At 40.6% G+C, this 20,305-nt stretch overlaps 1 protein-coding gene across 17 annotated transcripts in view; it reads right to left on the bottom strand.

The window, feature by feature from the left end:
• Positions 1–20,305, bottom strand: part of iqsec3a (IQ motif and Sec7 domain ArfGEF 3a) — a 259,936-nt gene that overhangs the window by 149,629 nt on the left and 90,002 nt on the right. For 11 of the 17 annotated variants that reach the window (XR_015483220.2, XR_015483215.2, XR_015483214.2 and 8 more), the window contains exon 3: positions 12,467–12,926. The exons of the other annotated variants lie outside the window; for them this stretch is intronic. Coding sequence is in view for 3 of the 11 variants with exons in the window: in XM_087248285.2 (XP_087104411.2) it covers positions 12,467–12,926 (460 nt within the window). In the remaining 8 variants the exon portion in view is untranslated. The remainder of the gene's footprint in view (positions 1–12,466; positions 12,927–20,305) is intronic. 17 annotated transcript variants of the gene reach the window in all.

Here is a 20,305-nt window from a genome sequence, read left to right as displayed (position 1 = left end):
TTATTCATTCCTATTCGTTTAAAGATACACAAATGAAACTGTACTTCAAATGAAAAATAAATCTTTGCAACCTGATCTAAAATAAAATCACTGTAGAGTTTAAACATTGAATCTTATTATATTGTTAAATTATCATATTGTTGTTGTTGTTTTATCCAGTTTTATGTCGTATTTTGACACTCCTGTTATTCAGCAATGTGTAAACTTTGCATTAATTTAACTTTTTTAGATAAGATTGAAAAAATTATTGTTCACTTGATTCTGAGCCTTTATTTGTCATTTATAAGGGATTTGTAAAGCATATATAGTCCTCACTTTTGTTTAGGTCACAAAACTGCGTGAAGTTGAGTTAATAAAGCATTTATTAACATATTAGTTAACTATTAGTATATGTCTGAATAATAATTAGATATATAAATGTTGATTTCAATAGTTTATTAATCATTTACTAACTCATTCTGAATTATCCTAAAAACCCTCAACTACTCTTAAATACAACTGGTTTGTAAATAATGCGATACTTAATTTAGTAATAAAAAATAAATCATTAACTAAGTATGAAAATACAAATATTAAGCACATTATATAGGTGCTAATAAGTCAAGAATAAAGCATTTGTAGCTGCAGTTATAAACTGCTTACTAACGTTTATTTACTTGCTCTGTTAAACATCATTTGAAAAATATTTAAAAAAGAAAAAAAAATTCAAAGGAGGGCTAATATTTCTGACTTCAACTGTATGAAGTCTCTTAAGGGCACTTTTTGGGCAGCGAGTGTTCTTGGGAAAGAATTTTTCAATTAAAACAGCCCTAAACTGGATGAATCCCAGACCAGTGCTCTCATACAGGTCTCAACATTACTCATATTTGTCAAAAAGAAAGTTTGGTGCAATTAAAAATAAACATGCAATATAATGCACTAACTCCTTATCTGACTGACTGCAGCTAATCTGTAACATGAATCCAGGAGTTACCTTTATGGTTAACATTATAGTAACTTAAGCTTAGATCTATAAAGTATCAGTTTATAAACATGTGCCTATTGCAGTAATGACAATCATTCCAGCTAAAGTTTTACATGGGTATATTATTAAAAGGTGCATTTCAGAAAACACAGTTGTGGTATGCTTACCATCGTGGAGATGCAAACATCCGAGTAGTCTCCAGGACTGTAGGTGATGCTTCTGTCGTTGGATAAATGGATGTATCAAAAATCGCACGCTAGATATTAGGAAGTTGATTATTGGGCTTGCACAGACGAAATAGAAAACAGGAATTTTTTTTTTTTTCCATGGGACATAACAGTTTAGAGAACAACAGTCTTGAAAACAGACTTCTCAATCTGCTGTATGGCAAGTGGCCAGCAAAAAAATAGAGAAACTTGTAATGTGGATGAAAAAAAAAAAAAACTTTTAAAGCATAAAAGGACCTGTTAAATGTTTTTGATCCAGCAAGAGGAGCACACAGATTGTGCCATGAAATTCAAAAAACTGCACACTGTGTCTTAGGGCAAAACTAATTTGGTTGTTAAATAAAAAGTATTTGACTTATTTTCTTCTATCTTGTATTAGAAGTTCTAAGTTTCACTTTAGAATAAGGGGTCAGATTGCCTTAATCAGCACTGTATTAATGACATTTTAGCCTTAGATGCTAGCTGTGTTTATTACACTATTTTAACCATATTGCAAACCAGTAGTAATTAAACATAATTACCATAATTACTAGCTTGTTGTTCAGTTAACTTAAACAACAAATCAAATAAATAATATATGGCTTATCAAATTTTAAATAATGGTTAAAATGCCTTTATGTTTAGTTAATCATGAATTATGTGCTTGCTCATGCTTGACTGATGCATGAATGTAAACAAGGTAATTATGATTTACAAGTTCAATGGAGCTCGACCAATGCATAATTCGGGACCCTTTAAATGTTTAGTTAACCATTCATTACACTGATTTTGTTTTTAACTAATTGTTAATTGTAAACAAATGAACCGTTAATTAATGCTTAGTTAATGCACTATTTTGGACCCTAAATATAAAGTGTTACCTGCTCCATAAATAAACACTATAAGAAAACATAACTCACATTTGTATGCAGCCATACCACAAGAGAAGTCCACTGCTACTCTGAAGCCACATAACTTAAAGGGCTCATGTTTAGAGTGAAGGGGTGCAGCTTTGAGCCTTCAATAAGTGTATCAGAGAGATTCTACAAACAGTGGGCAGGATTCAGTGAGCTTGTCAAAGAGATTTTCTATACAAGACAAAACCCATCTGGTAAGCAATGTGCTATGTCCCACAGATTGCACTATTGTGTCTTTTTTTTTAATTCCCTTGAAACCTATTTTAACACATTTTAATCATTTTTTTAAATACATTTTTTAATATTAAATTGTTTTTATTTTCTTATACCTCTTTCTTTTATTCTTGTTTATATAAAGGACTTACCATTCGTCACCTTGCCAAGTTGGACTAAAGCTGCTATTCATTTTCTAGTCAAAGATTCCAGCTGCGGGCTAGGCTTTCAAAGTAACGAACACATGAACAAAGGGAGATATAAAATGGAATTTACACCTTTTCTTCATGTGTTCTTTACTTTTTCCCTGTGTCATTTCATTTTATTACACAGAACTTAATTATTATCAACATTTGGTGAAAATTTTAAGTCAACAGCTCTATGGGTGCTTTCACATCTGTAGTTCGCTTCATTTGGTCCAGACCAAGGGCAATAAATGATACATTATAGCATTTTTGGCCATCTTCTGCCATTTTCTGCCATTTGCAGTCATGTGACTAAATCCACATCACTCATTGGCCAGATGTTGTTGAACATATTTCCTAAACTTTTTTTCAATTAATCAGAATTCACATGCGGGAAATGCCAATGGAACTCCTGCAAGTAAACAAACCGGCAGACTCAAAATGTTGCTTTTGACTATGGAGTTATGACTGTGCTGACTGATTGTATCCTTGATCATAGTATACTATATAGTTTGTATAAATTACTTTAAATAAACTATACATTTTAAGAATAAAGCTCGGTTAGGGCTGGAAAACAATGTTTTTAAAGCATTACTAAAAATGACTTTTCCCCCACTGTATCTTTCTGGACTTAAGCACTGAATTGCAGAAGAGGCACAGGAGTTTTGATTCTGTTAAATGTAAGCTTGTTGAATTTAATTCATAATTGATAAAATATTATTACTTAACTTTTGAAATCTACATAATCTAAAGGATCATTAGTCTGCATTAATTAAGGCAACTACAGTCATAAACACTTCCCAAAAAAACATTCAACTTTGAACAGCATTTATGCTTTGTTAGTCTGTTTCTCCTTATTCAGAGATCTCTATAAACCTGGTGTGAGACAGATTCCTGCAAAGACCTCAGTGACAGATGAGTCTCCTCATTGATCTTGTGGGCTAGCCTGAACACCTGCTGGTGACTTTCTCAGACCTGCAGTTTCTCCTGGATGTCCATCATTCTCTTTTCGCACAACATCTCTTTTTGCTGTACAACAGAATTTTGCACAAACAAACTCTAGAGTGATTGCAGCATCAGTCCGGTTGTGTAAGTGCTAACAAGCAGCACATTTTTCTGCATCAAGTGTACTTGTCTTGAGTCTCACGGATGAGCTCTAGCTAATAAAAAGAGGAGAGACCACAGTGGAACCAGGAAAGGAACAGGCCTGGGTCTCTGCCTGGGTTGCCTCCGGGTGTTCCGGTTTCCCCCACAGTCCAAAGACATGTGGTACAGGTGAATTACGTAAGCTTAATTGTCCGTAGTTTATGAGTGTAAATGTTTGTGTGGATATTTTCCAGAGATGGGTTGCAGCTAGAAGGGCATCCGCTGCATAAAAAAACGTGCTGGATAAGTTGGTGGTTCATTCTGCTGTGGCAACTCCGGATTAATAAAGGGACTAAGCCAAAACGAAAATTTATGAATAAATATACCTACATTTGTCTCAATGACTATAGAAAGGATAGATACCTCTGGGGTTTATTACTTCTGAACTGGGCATGGGTTTCTTTTCAGAAAATCTAGTCCCTAAAATCAAGGTATTACACAAACCTGCCCTGTATGTTCCTAACTCTTACCCAAAACATCCCATTGAAATTTAACTTGAAAAAAATGATTGTAATCCACAATGCAATAAAACCATGGTGACTTGACATAAGTTGCGTTTTCAAAAAAGAAGTTACAGTTGCAAAAGTCTATTACTTACATCAGGGGTTCTCAAACATTCACACACACTCATACACTACGGACAATTTAGTCTACCCAATTTACCTGTACCACATGGCTTTGGACTGGAGTTCACCTGCTCCCCAAAGAGGGAAGACACGAGCCCGCCCTAACACAGGGGGGGACTAAACCGTGGTTGAGTGAGCTTATGGGATCGCCTGCAGGGGATCACGCATAGCAGGCACTTATACCCAGAATGCGGGCTGACCGGTGGGCATGCCAACAACGTAACAGGCCAACGTCTGACTCCTCCCCTGAGTCAGATGCTGGGGGCCTCGGAGGAACTCTGTAGGGTTCACCGAACGGGGAACTGAACTGACAAAGCTGAAAAAGCGCACATACCTCCGTGTTAGGGAGAATGGCGCAGCAAGCGTGTTTCAACACCCCAACTGAATTGTTTCCTTAAACACCAAGGGTTACCTAATACCCTTGAGGAAGCCGGCTTCATTTGCAGATTGTAAAACCAAGCAAATGTATTAGGTGTTGCCCAGCCCACAGCTCTGCAATGTCTGTCAGAGAGGCTCCATGTGGAGGGACACGGGGGACACAGCTCGCCCTGGCTCAGAAGATCGAGGGAGATAGCATCCACTCTCCAGTGGGCCAACCTCCGTTTAGATACGGCACTTCCCTTCTGCCGACCACCGTAACAGACAAAGAGCTGGTCAGAGGATCTAAAGCTCTGAGTGCAGTCCACATAGGTTCGCAAAGCGCAAACAGGACACTGTATTGAAAGAGCTGGGTCTGCCTCCTCCGCGAGCAGCGCTTGCAGGCTCACTACCTGATCCTTAAACGGCGTGGTAGGAACCTTGAGCACATAGCCGGGCCGGGGTCTCAGGACAACGTGAGAGTAGGCCGGCCCGAATTCTAGGCATGAGTCACTGACCAAATTAGCCTCCAGGTCCCCGACCCTCATAACCGATGTCAACGCGACCAGCAGATCTGCCTTCAAGGACAGAAATCGCAAGGATACTGAACAGAGTGGCTCGAAGGGCTCCTCACGTAGGCTCGTAGCACTACCGCGAGGTCCCAAGAGGGCAAGAGAGGGGGCAGGGTGGAACCATATGCCTCGCACTTCTGAGGAACTGGATGATGAGGTTATGCCTCACCACGGTTCCGCCATCTACGCATCATGAGCGGAAATAGCGGCCACATAGACCTTCAGTGTGGAGGGCGACAGCCTTCGCTCCAGCCTGTCCTGAAGGAAAGAAAGCACAACACTGATCTGGTAAGATCGGGGGTCTTCTCAGCGAGAAGTGCACCACTCAGGGAATAGACTCCACTTCAGGGCTTAGGCATGCCTCGTAGAGGGTGCCTGAGTGACTGTATTAACAACCGCCATTGGTAGGTTACCTAAGTCTTCCTCGCGTCTATGAACCACACATGGAGGTTCCACAGATCTGGGCGAGGGTGCCTGATGGTGCCCTGTGCCTGAGAGAGTAGGTGCTCTCTCAAAGGGAGCCGCCGGGGGGGGCGTCGCGAGGAGGGAGAGTTCAAAATCCAAGTCCGGTTGGGCCAGAGAGGCGCAACTAACAAGACCTGCTCCTCATCCTCCCTGGGTTTGCACAGTAACTGCGCGAGCAGGCTCACTGGGGAAACGCAAGTAGCACGTGCCCCGAGGCCAGCTGTGGGGCAGTGCCCATGACAGCTGAACAGACTCGGGGTGGAGTCGCTATTCTCCCGGGGCAAGGAGCTGCCGTGAGAGCCAATCGGCTACACGGTTGGGCTCACCCGGCATGTGAACAGCACGCAGCGACTTCAGCCACGTGTGACTCCGGAGGAGCAGACGACGAGCGAGCTGAGACATGCGGTGGGAGTGCACACCCCCATAGGGTAGATATACACTCCTGTTGCCGTGCTGTCCGTCCTGACCAGCACGTGTTGCCCCCTCAGCGCCGGCGCAAAGTGAAAAACACTGTCAAAAGCTCCAGGCAGTAGAAATGCAAATGCAGCTGGGTTCCCCTCCGTAGGTCCGCAGCAGCATGCCCGCAACACACGGCCCCCCAACCCGCACTGGAAGCATCTGTCAAATGACAACATGCCTGGACACCTAACCTAGGGGCACTCTGGCCGGTAGGAAGAGGGGTCCCTCCAGGGGGTGGGGGCGCGGCGACACAGCGAAGTGGAGTCACTCGGTGTGTGCCTGCGTGCCATGCGCGTCTGGGGACCCGATCGTGAAGCCAATGCCGTGGTGGTCTCATATGGAGCAATCCGAGCGGCGAGGTTGCGGCCACGGATGCCATATGCCCCAGGAGCCTCTGAAAGATTTCAGGGGGACCACATTTTTCTGTCGACCTCTCGTGAGAGGCGCGCCTTTATAGTGATCAAGTCCAGCTCCAACCCAAAAAAGGAGGGGCTCTGCATGGGGGCGAGCCAGCTCTTTTCTCGGTTGATCTGAAACCCCAACAGGTGAAGGTGCCGGAGCACCTCGTCTCTGTGCATAGTCAATTATCCCAGAGAGTGGGCTAAAATCAGCCAAATGTCGATAGAATTGAGCATGCGGACACCCGCAGGCCGAGAGGGTGCGCGGGCTTCTTCCGCGAGCTTGGTGAAAACCCTGCGGAGACAGAGAGCCTGAAGGGAAGGACCTTGTACTGTCATGCTTGATCTTCAAATGCAGACCGCAGAAACTGCCGGTGGCGTGGAAGTATGGAGACATGCAAATACGCGTCCGTCAGATCTATTGCTGCAAACCAATCCCGAGGACGAACGCATCGGTTGATGCGCTTCTGCGTAAGCATTTCAAAGCGCAGCCTGTGACGGCAGCGGTTCAAAACACGCAGATCTAGGGCTGGCCATAACTCATCGCTCTCTTTGTGCATGATGAAGTACGGGCTGTAAAACCCGCTCTCCATCTTGGCTGGAGGAGCTGGCTCGATTGCATCCTTCGCTAAGAGGACAGCAATCTCCATTCGCAAGACAGGGGCGGACGCAGGACTGAGCCTTGTGAAATACACGCGTGAACTTGGGAAGCCGTTTCACAAACTGTATCGCATAGCCGAGTCTGATCGTACAGATGAGACATTGCGACGGGCTGGCCCGCGCTAACCAGGCAGGCAGAGCCCCCGCAAGTGAACCCGCCCACACGATCACTGACATGCCAGAGGTGAGGCAGCGTGGAGTGGGTGGGCTGGCCCGGGGAGCGCTGGGTCCAGCGGGAGAGCGAGAGGTGAGAGACTCGCTCTGGTCTCACACCCAAACTCCGGAGGAGGGGCTGCGAGAGGGAGAGAAAGGAGACCATTCTCTCGCCCTCTGTGAGCCATTGGCGAAATGCACTGATCCTGCTAGCTGAGAAGCATAGCGTCCCAAACTGGCAGTGTTCAGGCTGTCACATCCGAGGAAAGAGGAAAAAGCTCTTTGAACATTTGATGCCGTTTTTCTTTTTCTTTCTTTTTTTTTTTTTTTTTTAAACGGCCGGAGGCACAGGCGGGGTGGCGGAGTAAAAAGCTACAGACAAGCGCCCTCTACGAAAAGCAGTGGATGAGGATGGCTCGGTAGGACGGAGCTGTCTTACAATCCCGCCGATAGATTATAACACATCGCCTCCGACTGCTCCATCACCAGCGTGAACTCCTGGGCGAGTTCACTGACGGTGTCGCCGAACAGGCCAGCTCGGGATATGGGTGAGTCAAGAAAGCAAACTTTGTCAACATCACACACATCACTAGATTTAGCCTGAGGGGGCGTTACTGGCCACTAAAGTGGTCATCGTCCTTCCCTGGGTGCGGAGCTCATGCCCAGTTTTGGGTCAGAACCAACGCCTGCGTTTGGTAGTGCTGTTAGGTGGCCATAGCATGCAAGGTGAGGGTGGAGGCGCATGCAGCACACTGCGTGAGCCTAATGTGCCTATCCAGGAAGAAAGGTTTTTACACCCCTCTAGTCGGTCCGGCCGTGGGGCTGGGGGATAAACCATCACCAGAGCCATGGCCGAAGTAGCCTGGGAAAGCACGGCCACAAAGTCTGCTTCTAGATTTGACACCGCGCTCATCAACCTGGAGGAAGGAGCGGGTACGAATCCTCATCAGACATTGACAGCCCACTCTCAAAGATGGTGAGGATGGAAGCGTACGCAGATCGGGCAGAAAAAAAGTGCCCTCAAGACTGCGTGAGCTTACTGTGCACGTCCGGGAAGAAGAGGACGGAAGGCTTTGAATCCTCCACATAACACCCATCTAGTCGGTCCGGTCGCGGGGCTGGGGGATAAACCATCACCAGGCCCACGGCCGAAGCAGCCCGGGAAAGCATGGCCATCATGCCTGCTTTTTAGATGCCAACGCCGTGCTCTCCACCCTGAAGGGAGGGAGCAAGCGGGTCCGCATCCTCATCAGACAATGACAGCCCTTCCTCCGATGCAGCGATGTACATCTGATCCTCGGTGTCAAGTGACAGAGCGACCATCCGAAGAGGGAGAGCTATTCTCACCTGAAGCTTGGATGGAGCGCTTGAAGGAGCGAGAGGTCTGCAGCCCAAAGGCGGTGGATTTATTTCCACTGAAATCCTCAGATCTGCCCAAGTGCCAACCGCAGTGCAGGGGACAACTGTGGTGGGTTGCTCTTTTGCAACTTTTTCCCTATATACAAACCGCTCTTGGATGACTGGACCCAAAGAACGCCAGGCAAGGAAGAAAAACCCAGCTCGACCGTCTGCCACTGCGTATACGCGCTCTGGACCGGGAGAAGCTGCTTTTCGATCTCTCTCTGTAGACACAGGTAGGAGAACCCTCAAAGACTCTCTCAGAAGCTACTGAAAGGCTCTGAAAGCGAAAAGGATGTCGAGCATTGCACTAGCCACGTCTTATATACTTGACTGATTGTCATTGACGCCAGCTGTGCATGCTGACGCTGCCAATTCATTTGGCATTTCGTTGGATTTTATACTCTTTCAGATGATTGGTTTCTGACAAAAACCCCATATTGTGGAAGGTTTTCCACATAGCATTGGAGTTCCCCATCCAACGGGGAACTAAATCAATAAACAGAATAAAAAAAAAAAAAACATTAGAGAAACCAGGCTTAATTCGGTTCAACATGACCAGGTCTCTTCTCACAAAAAGTCTTGTACAGAGCTGCAGTCTGGACATCAGAAGTAACAAACCAAAACAAAAGAAATATAACCACTTGATCACAAAGAAATCAAAGAAATACCTGTGATATCTATAATCCTCAGGTCTTGCACAGTAAAACAAGTGTAACGAGTATTGGCATGAAGGGGAAATAAAGACAGATACAGTGAAATGTGTAACAAATTAAGTCCTGCATCAAATCAGCTGCCAGGTTGGTTTGCGATTATTTCTCTAAGCAGTGCCACGAAGAGATATCACTCCAGAACCACTGTAGCCGTAAACGAAGGGGGTGTAGCAATGACACTGCTTTCTATCAATTCAGCCTGGGTAAATCAGATTTGACAGATGAATCAGCACTCTGTCCAAGTTCACTTAAACATCCAAGCAGAAAATGTCATATCATGCATACCCAAACAAGACAAGCCTAAACTACATTAGAAAGGTGAGGAACTTGAGTGTTAAATAGAAATTATATTTTACCATTAGAATCATACTACAACAGATTCACGGATTCTTTAGCAACAACAGGTAAATATAAGGGGAAAAAGTGCAGCAAAAAGTAAAACAATATGAGCTATAAATCCATGTCTAAATTCCACAGTAAAGTAAAACAATGTGACAGGGCTTGTTGTGCGCAAATGGCCTAAGGGAGTCAGACATCCATTCTAATGTATTAAAAAATTTAATTAGACCTAGATTAATTTGAAGTGGGCAGGTTATACACTAGTTACAATGTAAAAGAAAGAGTTTGATAATTGCATTGCAATTAAAAGTAAAATTTTTTTTAATTATGATAATTCCATCATGCAGTAGCATGAACATTCCTATGATTTTTTGTCTATTTTTGAAAGATATTTAATACTGTATACCTGTCAACCCAAATGCACACATTAAATACTTAATTTATTTTGAAGACTAATTTATTCATAAACGTTGTTTTAGTGACCATCATAAAAAAAAGTTTTTCAAGTCTTTCAACAAAGCAAATATTCATTAAAACAATGTTTTGCAAATAAGACTTAAAAAAAAACAAGTAGCACTAAAAGTCTTAGTCGTGACAGTTAAAGGGAGGAATAAAGTGGCTGTTAAAAAAAAAAAAGATGGGAGGAACTAATCAGTCCCACTCTGTCTTGGTTATTTGAAATTAACCATCAAAAAGCTGCATCTTCCAAGACATTTTACCAAACCTTGCAATACATGTCTGTTGCTCTTGCATTGTCTAAATGTGAAATGAAATCTAAATACACATCTAACATGGTAAAACAGAAATCAAATCATGCACATGTAGAAATAGTACGCTTAGAATGAATTCTCATTAGCTCACTTGCTTTTAGTTGCCTTCTTGCACAAATATGTTGATATTTGGTGGTTGACAATAGTCTCTCGTTTGCATTGATTTGTGTCTCAAGGATACATGTATATTTATGAGGCTATCAGAATAAGAAAGAATAATTTAAGATCTCATTGGGAGGCTAGGCATACCTTCATTAACATAAAGAGGCAATCACACCGACAAATTGCTGTACAGTAATTATCTATGAATCCATCAGTCTGAAAGATCGTGTGGAGTCAGATTTATCAGCACTCAGACACACTACAAGGTAGCTGACAAAGAATCCTAGCTCATAGGATTTAGTTTAGCATTTCAGCTTTGTAAGCTATAATAGCTTTAAAATCAGTGTTAATAATAAAGGTTCCAAAAGAGGATTTTCAAGGTGACGCCATAAAGAATCATTAGGTTTTGTTATTAGTTCCAATAAAGTGTAATATTATCATGATGTTAAGGTGTCAATGTGATACTCTCATAAGTGAGAGAATGCAGCTAATGTGTTATTAGCATGTTGACAAGCTAGAAATTTAGGTTACCCTTTATTTTGTAGTCCACTTTGGATATTGATCTAACTTTAAGTACCTTAGCAATCACATCAACTAACTCTCATTTGACTTGTTTTAGCAGAAGTCAGATCAAGGATGGGGTTAATAAAATAATAAGACATTGCAAGTAGCAATGTTTTTGTATTCAGTCTGTTAAGTTTCATCAAAATAAAATTATAGCAGGTATAAAGCAGACAGTCTTCTAATACCACTAAAATAAGCTTGTTACATAAAGTGAAATAAAGTATTACAGATACTTAAGCATAAAAATACTGAGCACAATTACTGTATATTGTTGAAAATAGTGAATCTGTAATTAGCCAGAATTAGTAATTATTATTGTTGTTAGTAGTGTTAGTAGTAGCAGCAGCAGCAAGAGAAGCAGTATTTTGTAGTAGTAGTAGTGGTAGCAGCAGTTTAAACACTTTTTATTAGCATGAATTAATTGTGATTCAATTTATTGTTATTCTCATCTCCCATCTTGAATGACGTTTAGTTATTCAGACAATTATAATATTATGAGCATAATAATGATCCCTGTCTTGGAACAGCTGTTCCAGCTTGTGCACCCCATGATATCTAAAAAAGCTTAATAGGCAATTCTATTTCTTTTGGAAAAGCATAGCTGTTGGGTAGTCTGCCCCTAATGATGCAATCAAATGGCAGTTAGGCCTGCACAAAATCTATGAATGCAAGATGTAGATGTTTAATGTTTTCTTTAAACCACATTAATTGGTTAGTAAGATTGTAGATAATAAATCAATGTATGCACCTTATGTTTAATTTTGTGCATTTTTAATGCAATTCTTGTGTGAATGTCCTCAATCCTCTTTCACATGGGTGTCCAAACCTGTTTTGGGAGAAACAATGTCCTGCAGAGATGAACTTTTGTATTTTATATTGTAATAAAGAGCATGTGAACCACCTAATGAAGAACTTATTAAAAAAATCTTTAGACAGCGGCACTCCAGGAGCCCTGGACAGCCCTGGTTTAACTCATTTTACCATACTTCCACAAAATTCACTGCAGATTCCATTTGGCCCTTGTGATCAATTAAAATGCTGATGAAGATAGTAATGCATGTGTATGAAATGAGGATGGATGATCAACCTGTAAACATCCAACTCCAGTATGGTCCTTTTGTTTGTACCAACTTGAACACACTCTAACACATTCAGTAACTAAAAGAAACCATCTGAAGCACAACAACCAACCCACAATAGCCTGAATCATATATTCACACATCCTCAAATCTGCAATCCCACAGTGCCCTGCTCCCTACCTGCTTGTTTTTGAGGTCGAGTGAGAGTTCATAGTCGGAGGTGGTAGAGTGGCTGCATGCTCCATTCCTCTGTACTCTGATTGGTGAAGCAGTGTGATGCAAGCTTGCCCTCCTTCCTGTGCTTCCAGTACTTGGTGTTTCTTTCTCCTGCTCCTCTGTCCCCTTCTTCACCTCCTCCTGTATTGGTTGTGGTGGTTGTGTCTGGGTTTTTTCTTCCTCCTGTACTATCTCTTCTGCCCTCACCTCTTCCTTTTCCACCTCTGCACTCCCTTTCTCTTGTGCATCACCTCCGTCTCGATCCCCATCTCCCCCTCCTTCATTGATAGATGTCACGGTGCTCTCTGCAACATGATGTTCCACCTGGACCTCGGATTGTGGGGCACTGGTTGGGGTCACCCCATGTGATGGTGATGCGACAGGTGATGGTGTTGCAATGGAAGAAGGTAAGGGTGGCTCTTCACTGTGGAAAGGAGGAGAAAACGAAGAGTCAGCCTGCAGACCAGGCACTATTTGACCTTGTCCTCCATCTCAGGGGGTGTGGCCTGGGGATGAGTCAATGTCAATCTCTCCCTCCCTTTTCTCTCAACAACTGTGCCCTTCAGGGCAAAGAGAAAGAGATGAAGTGATTGTCTTTGGAGTTGTAGCCCCTACCGTCAATTCCAGAATGGACTCGAAAGTTACCAGACAACCAGAGGGGGAAGGTGGGACACACAGTAAATTATGACACCCAACATGTGACACACACAGACATGACAGACAGTCATGCAGCTATATGTGTGGTACATTTACTGCTCTTTGTAGTTGTAGCTAAATAATTGTTAAGGTTAAGTCATTGGCGTTCTGTAAATATGTTAGATCCCATGAGGTGAAGTCCCACCCACACATAAGTGTCAATATAGTGTCAACCTAATCCAATTATGAGAAGCTTTTAAACCCACTGAACAATCTTGTCAAACAAAACAACCACCAGCTGACTACAGATGTTAGGAAACTCAACATGACATCCTATATAATTGCAGCACTATAACTGGTTTTCTTGCATATCTAAAAATATGCCAAAAATGCTTTCAATTAATTAGCAACTAATTTTTAATTAATTGTGATTGCATTATAGTCTATTTTAACTTCCCTTTTTATTCATGTCACATTAGACCACTCTCTTCATTATATCCACCTCTGTTTTTCTTTCTGGGTTCTATCAGTTTTGTCTCTTGTGCCCTTTGCTTACTCACATGGTTCTTTCTTGTAGCATGAGCGAGTGTGATTGTGTATGTGTGGTGTGTGAGACACAGATGCATTAGAAGCACTAGGGCCCTGTATGCATTTATGTAAGCACAGTCTAATATCACGAGTGCTAGAGGACAATGATAGGTCATAGTGAGAGTTCTGTACACAGACAGGCTTTTACAAGGCTCTGCTGACATCAATGTATGCATGAAGCAAAGAAAATCAATTATCTTAAAGGGGATGGAGGGTCGGGTCTCCACTTATTTTTCATTTTTTAATAGAATCAGATTTTTTGTTTTTTAGGCAAGGTTTTCCCAAATAACAGCAAAATAATATGGTACAGATATTTGAGGGAGTGTCATTTGTGTACCTGACAAGGTTTTGAAAAGGGTGACGTGTAAAAGTTTGGTATGAATTAGCTGAATTATGGCTTTGAAACTTGTGAAATGCCTATCTCAACAACAGTTCAACACATCACAAATTCTCTTCTGACACAAAGGCTGCACTAAAAGGTGGGATCTTCTTAGATACTTTTATTTGTCTAAGACAACACAATACATATATCTTTGCCGAGTCAATCACAGAAAACTATTCACTGGGTGAAATCCTAAAGAAGACGAAATCAAATTATCCAATAAATGTTGTATTACATATCTTCTAATCCTTCACCAGCCAATGACAAAACAATACAAAATAAACCAAAAAAGCTATTTTAACCAATATCTGTGGACACTATGCATGTTTAAACTGGTTAAAAAGCTTTCTGCAACATGTCCATGCTTGTGATTCAAATGTGGTTAGGATGAAAGGTGCATGAAAGTTAATGAAACTTGTACCTTATGTGGGTAATACTTTAGAAAGCAAGACAGCTCAATTTTTTGCAACAATTTGGAATATGTTTTTCTTCCAGCTATACAGAATTGATTGTCATTTAAAAAATATGATACATTTCATTATGATCTATGATCAATTTTGTCTAGTGTCAGCAGGGAATGTTGTTAATAGGAAATCTCAAAATCCCTAACATATTAGCGGAACTATTCAAATACATTAGGGGTTTAAATGCTTGTATCCAGGAATCACTGAGAAAATAAGACTTACAAGACTTACTGTAAGTTAAACATGGTTTATGGTATAAGTAGTGCCTGTTTCTAAATGCATTTGTGGCATCACTGGTAGGATTGAAAGGGCAGATAAAGATCAATTCCTTGCAGAAATGGCTGAGCTGATAAGACAGGAGTCAGTGAGCACAAATCAGAACATTAAAGGCAGTATATGCAGCATGGCACATGCATATAGGATTGTGAAGGATTGGATGAAAAAAAGTAAAAATCTAAGTGCTTGTTCAGGAATAAAATACTGCTGAATTTACAAAAAAAAAAATGTAGGCCTATAATGAAGGCAGCACTAACTTTTTTTTTCTTTTAAAGAGGATAGAAAATAAAAAGAAACATTGCAGGTCAAGTTGTTTCATAATGACAAATAAAAATTATTCCTGGGAATCTTTTTTTTTTTTCTAAAGCGTTCTTTTCAAATACATTGAAAATAAAATAAAATAGCTACATTTTAATGTAACAAATAAATTTATTCTAGTGTTGCTTTACACAATTTCAGTGACAGTAATTTCAGTTTACAGTTATTTCAGTTAAAATTTAATGTGGAGTGCATAAAAACAACACCTTAACAAAGCAATATTGGGTCAATTAAAGGGCAGGTTAGAATAGGATAAATGACCCACTGCACATTTGCAGAAAAATTGTACTCCATATTTCAAGATTCATAGGCACTTAGAGTCAGTCCAGTGGACTGAGGACGAATCATGTAAATTTAATCTATTCAATCTGAAAGTTTCAAAGAAGTGAAAATGGTGAATAATAGATGTTGAAATATAGCTTGTTCTCAGCAGGTGGCACAGCTAGGGTACAAAAATAGATTGTGCTAAAAACACAGAGTCCTCATTGTCAGATAAAATTGTGTGAGTGTGTTTGTGTGTGTGTGTGTGTGTGTGTGTGTGTGTGTGTGTGTGTGTGTGTGTGTGTGTGTGTGTGTGCGCGTGCGTGTGTGCGCGTGCGTGTGTGTCTCTCTGTGTGTGTGTGTGTGTGTGTGTGTGTGTGTGTGTGTGTGTGTGTGTGTTTCTCCTGAAAAAAAAAAAAAAAACAGCTTGAACCAGCCTAAGTTGTTTGGTTGGTTTTAGCTGTTGACCAGCCTGATTTTAGAGTGGTTTGTAAAATGAAATCTGCTCCAAATAACAAATCACTCTGCAATCTCTGCTTTAAATGCATTTATAAATTAAGAAAGGAGTAGATCTATAAGCTAATGGTGGAAAACTACACAAATGTAAATATAACACATCATTTGGTTCTAGGCCCAATGCCGCCTCGATTTTGAGTTCCACTATCACCCTATCACATGTGACCTCATCCCCTTGGACAGCCCAGAGAAGATGGGCTAAATAGACTTGAAATAAGATATGTTTCTCAGAGGTGATTAAATCTGCCTTTGCCGATGGTTTCAGCTCACCTAAAAAATAAGTACACGCAGTCAAAACTGAAATAATAAACATAATAAAAAACACTCTGGAACAGACCAAATAAAGAATACGATCAAGAAAGTGGAAGGCTTTGCAAAAGACAATGGTAACCAATCTGAAAGCAAAGAGGATCTTGCTTAGAAAAAAAAAATGTGAAGACATGGATGGAAGAATGAGAAGGTGCAACACTAAGTTCTACAATGTTGGTGTAGAGGCTGTTAAGAGAATCATTACAGCTAGAAAAAGAAGTACTTCTTGCACCAAGATGTTCAGATAGTAAGCTGCGGGTCATCATGGCTAAACTTCATTATTACCAAGACTGTACCATGGTACTGAGACGCAGCCTGGCCCGGCTGAGATTTAACGGAGATTCAGAACTACAATGCAGGTGTTGCCAAGGCCAGGGCCGCATTCACCGGACATTTAAAAACTGCTACATAATCGCCAGGATGTCGGTTTGGTGTCTTATTCCCAGTCTGACTACTTATCTCTCATGATGGTAAACAAAAATAATTCACAGACCCAGATGAGGTGATGAGGCAACGTTCTGATTGATGTCAAGGACAGCTTTGACAGGACAATATTTAAAGTTTTGCTGCAGACATTATTTCAAACTACTGTTAAAGCTTTTCTGGTTCTTCCTAATAGCTTAGTTATATGATTAGAAGTTTGTCATTTTTTTTTTTTGTCAAATTAGTTTAATTTGTGAAATAAATAAAATAACCAGTTTTGTTGGACTGTTTAGTACCACTATGTGATGGTTTAATCATTTAATTTAAAACTAATAGTTGTTGCTTTATCCTTGATTGGTGAAGAACCTCCAGAGTGACGGTTAATTTTTCAAATGGAAAAGTATGTTATTACATGTTTAAAAATTGTTATAATGAAACATTTTGAATCCTGATGTAATGTTACTATTTGATAGAAAAGCCATTGCGTTAAATGGTGATACAGACAGAATATGTGGGTAATATGAATATTAAATAACGTACTGGTACTGATGGGCGTTGGTCATCACTCGCTGGTTTAGAAGTCTCTGCAGTTGAAGTTTCTTTGTTTTACAATCTAGCATTATTTGTTTGCAAAAATTAACCCTGGCCAAACAAAATAGGATTAAAATCCAAATCTTAATGTAATTTATTTTTCTTCAAACAGCTTGGAAACTGAACTGCATCCTAAATCTTGTGCTCGGTATGTCATTGTTTTTAAATCCAAACAATAAGCAAATTTAAGTAAAATGGTATTGTGGTGAATGAAATTAAAATCAATAAAAAAGACTTCAACATAGTATTTATGGTTACAGAAAGTTAATGGTTACAGAAAGTTGCCTGACCTTGGCCTGCATTACACAAATAACTTTGAAGAGCAAAGATCCCAGCTTATAGAAGGACAAGATGTCACATCCATGCATTACTAATTACTATTTGTTGCATCACCGAGCACACCTGGAAAAGTATTGTATTCTATAACACATATATATACAGTGAGAACTGAAATGTATATATATATATATATATATATATATATATATATATATATATATATATATATATATATATATATATATATATATATATATATACAGTTTAATGTCAGATTTATTAGCCCTTGTTTATTTTTTCCCCAATTTCTTTTTAAAAGAGCAAAGATTTCTTCAACACATTTCTGAACATAATTTAATAACTCATTTCTAATACCCTTTTTATTTTATTTTTTACCTGGCCCAGTTCAGGCCCAGTTATGGATTATTGACTTGGCTAAGACTTGGCCCAGATATGGTCCATGTTTGGCTCTTGTCTGGGAGCCAGACTTGGTCCTGTCATGTACCGTAATTCACTGTGGCTTTTGGTCCAAGCAAAAGTTGATTGTGTGGGCCAGAGCTGGGCCAGATATATTTTTCTATGTGGGCCAATTCTCTTAAAACAAATCTGGGCCAGTTTTGACAAAGATCTGCCACAGTAAGCTCTGACTTAGGCGGGTGTAACCCTAAAGTGGGCCACATATGTATTAGCAAATGTGGCCCAGTTGTTTTAAAACAAATCTAGGCCACTTCTGGCAATGATGTGGCACCGTAACCTCTGGTTAAAGTTGGTGTAAGCCTAAGTGGGCCAAATATGTTTTAGCAAATAAAAAACAAATGTCAACCAATTTTGACAAAGATGTGATACATCTTGCTGCACCACATCTTTGCAACAAGTTGGCCAGTTTTATTTTAAGACAACAGGGTTGTATTTGATGAAATATGTGTGGGCCACTTGAGGCCAGTGCTCACTGTGCCACATGTTTGCCAAGAATGTCTCAGTTTTTATTTAAGACAATTGTGCTATATTTGCGGAAACACATGTGGCTACTTTAGGCTTACATGCACCTTAGCCAGAGCTTATTAGCTTATTAGGGTTCTGCCACTCTGGTCTTGTAAATTCTTGTTTTGGTGGCAGAGTCTGGACACTAGCTCTGTCTTGTCCTGTTTCTGTCAACTGTGTGTGTCTCTCTATGAGTGCCAATTGTGAACGCACTTGGACTGTGCGCATTCCCGCTTGATGCAGACGCGTGAGGTCTATGCGTGTAAGCAATTGCGGGATCGCGTCCAGGTATTCATGATCGTCTGTCTGCAGCATGGTGTTTCATTCCCAGAGTCTCAGTCTAGTTGGTTTTGGTTTTGGTCGGCGCTGGGATGAGACATGCACGCTGCGTGTGTGAGTGCACGGTGAGTGTTTTCATTCATCGTGTACTTGTGTCTTGCATTCAGTCTTCTGTTGGATTTTTGTTTAGCACGTGGTGTATGTTTACATGCAACGCGTGCTTGTGTTGTCATAAACGTGGTTAATGAGTTCTCTCATTGGCTTGGTGTTCTAGTCTCATTTTATGTGAGTGCATGGCTTGTGATGTCTCTTTGTGTAATGTGTTCTCCTGTCTATTGTCTAGTCACAACCTTCTTGTTATCCCATTATTAGTTAATTATGTTCATCTGTTTGTGTTAATTTACTTCTCCTTATATTCTCATGTTTGCTGTCCTGTGCCAGTTCGTCATCATATGTTGCGTTGTCCTGTTCCAGTCCTGTGTGTTCCCGTCCAGATCCCTGCCAGCCTGCCCAGTCTTGTTTATTTGTTTGTTTCATTTAATGTTTTCCCCCTCGGGGTAGTTTATTTTGCTGTTTATTTTATTTTTACTATTAGTAAATACCCGAATTCTTTGCATTTGATTCTTCGCTCCTTTTTCCCCAACCTCAATCGTGACAATTGAGTCCCATCTTAGCGAAACTGATCCATATTTGTTTTAAGAAAGTTGAGATACATTGGCTTAAACATATGCAGCCTACATTTGGTTAACACCCTGATAAGCTATTGTTGATTGTGCCACATTTTTGCTAAAAGTGACGTAGATTTGTTAAAGCCAACTTGGTTGTATTTGCTTGAACATATGCAAGCCACTTTAGGCTCTCACTTTAGGCTCACACACTCCTTAGCATGTGCCTGCTGTGCTACATATTTTCCAAAACTATGCCACATTTGTTTTAAGCCAACTCGGTCTCATTTGCAGAATTATGTGTGGGCTAATTAAGACTTATATTTCCAGTGTACAAATTAATTTTAAGACAACTGAGTTATATTTGCTGAAACATGTGTGGCACACTTTAGACTAACATGCACCTTAGCCAGTGCTTAAAATGCCAATTTTTTTCTTTGAGACAATTTAATTGCTGATTATGCAAAACTTTAGTCAGGAAGATTTTACCAAGTCGGAAATATTCCTGATTCAGCAATTTTTCTTTGAGCTCCATTCTGTTCGTCAATGCTCATATACATAGATACAGCCCTACCCCTAAACTTAAAACACTTAGCGTACAATTAGAAAAAAAATGATAGATGAACTACTGAGTTTCCTGCGTCATAAACATGACAGAGCTACCAACTACTTCCTCTGATTGGTTGATTGGAACATTGTTTTAGGAATAGAAATTAAATTGATGCTGCAAATAGTTTTTTTTTTTTTTTTTTTGTGAAAAACATGTTTACCTGTTATTAGTCAGTGATATTTAATTTCTAGATGAGGCCTGTCAAATCCTGCACCTGGAGGGCCA

Source organism: Danio rerio, chromosome 4 (genome assembly GCF_052040795.2).
Source record: "Danio rerio strain M-AB ecotype USA chromosome 4, GRCz13ab, whole genome shotgun sequence".
Lineage (NCBI taxonomy): Eukaryota > Metazoa > Chordata > Actinopteri > Cypriniformes > Danionidae > Danio > Danio rerio.
The sequence above is the reverse complement of the archived record's forward strand: the minus strand, read 5'-3'. Positions and strand labels throughout refer to the sequence as shown.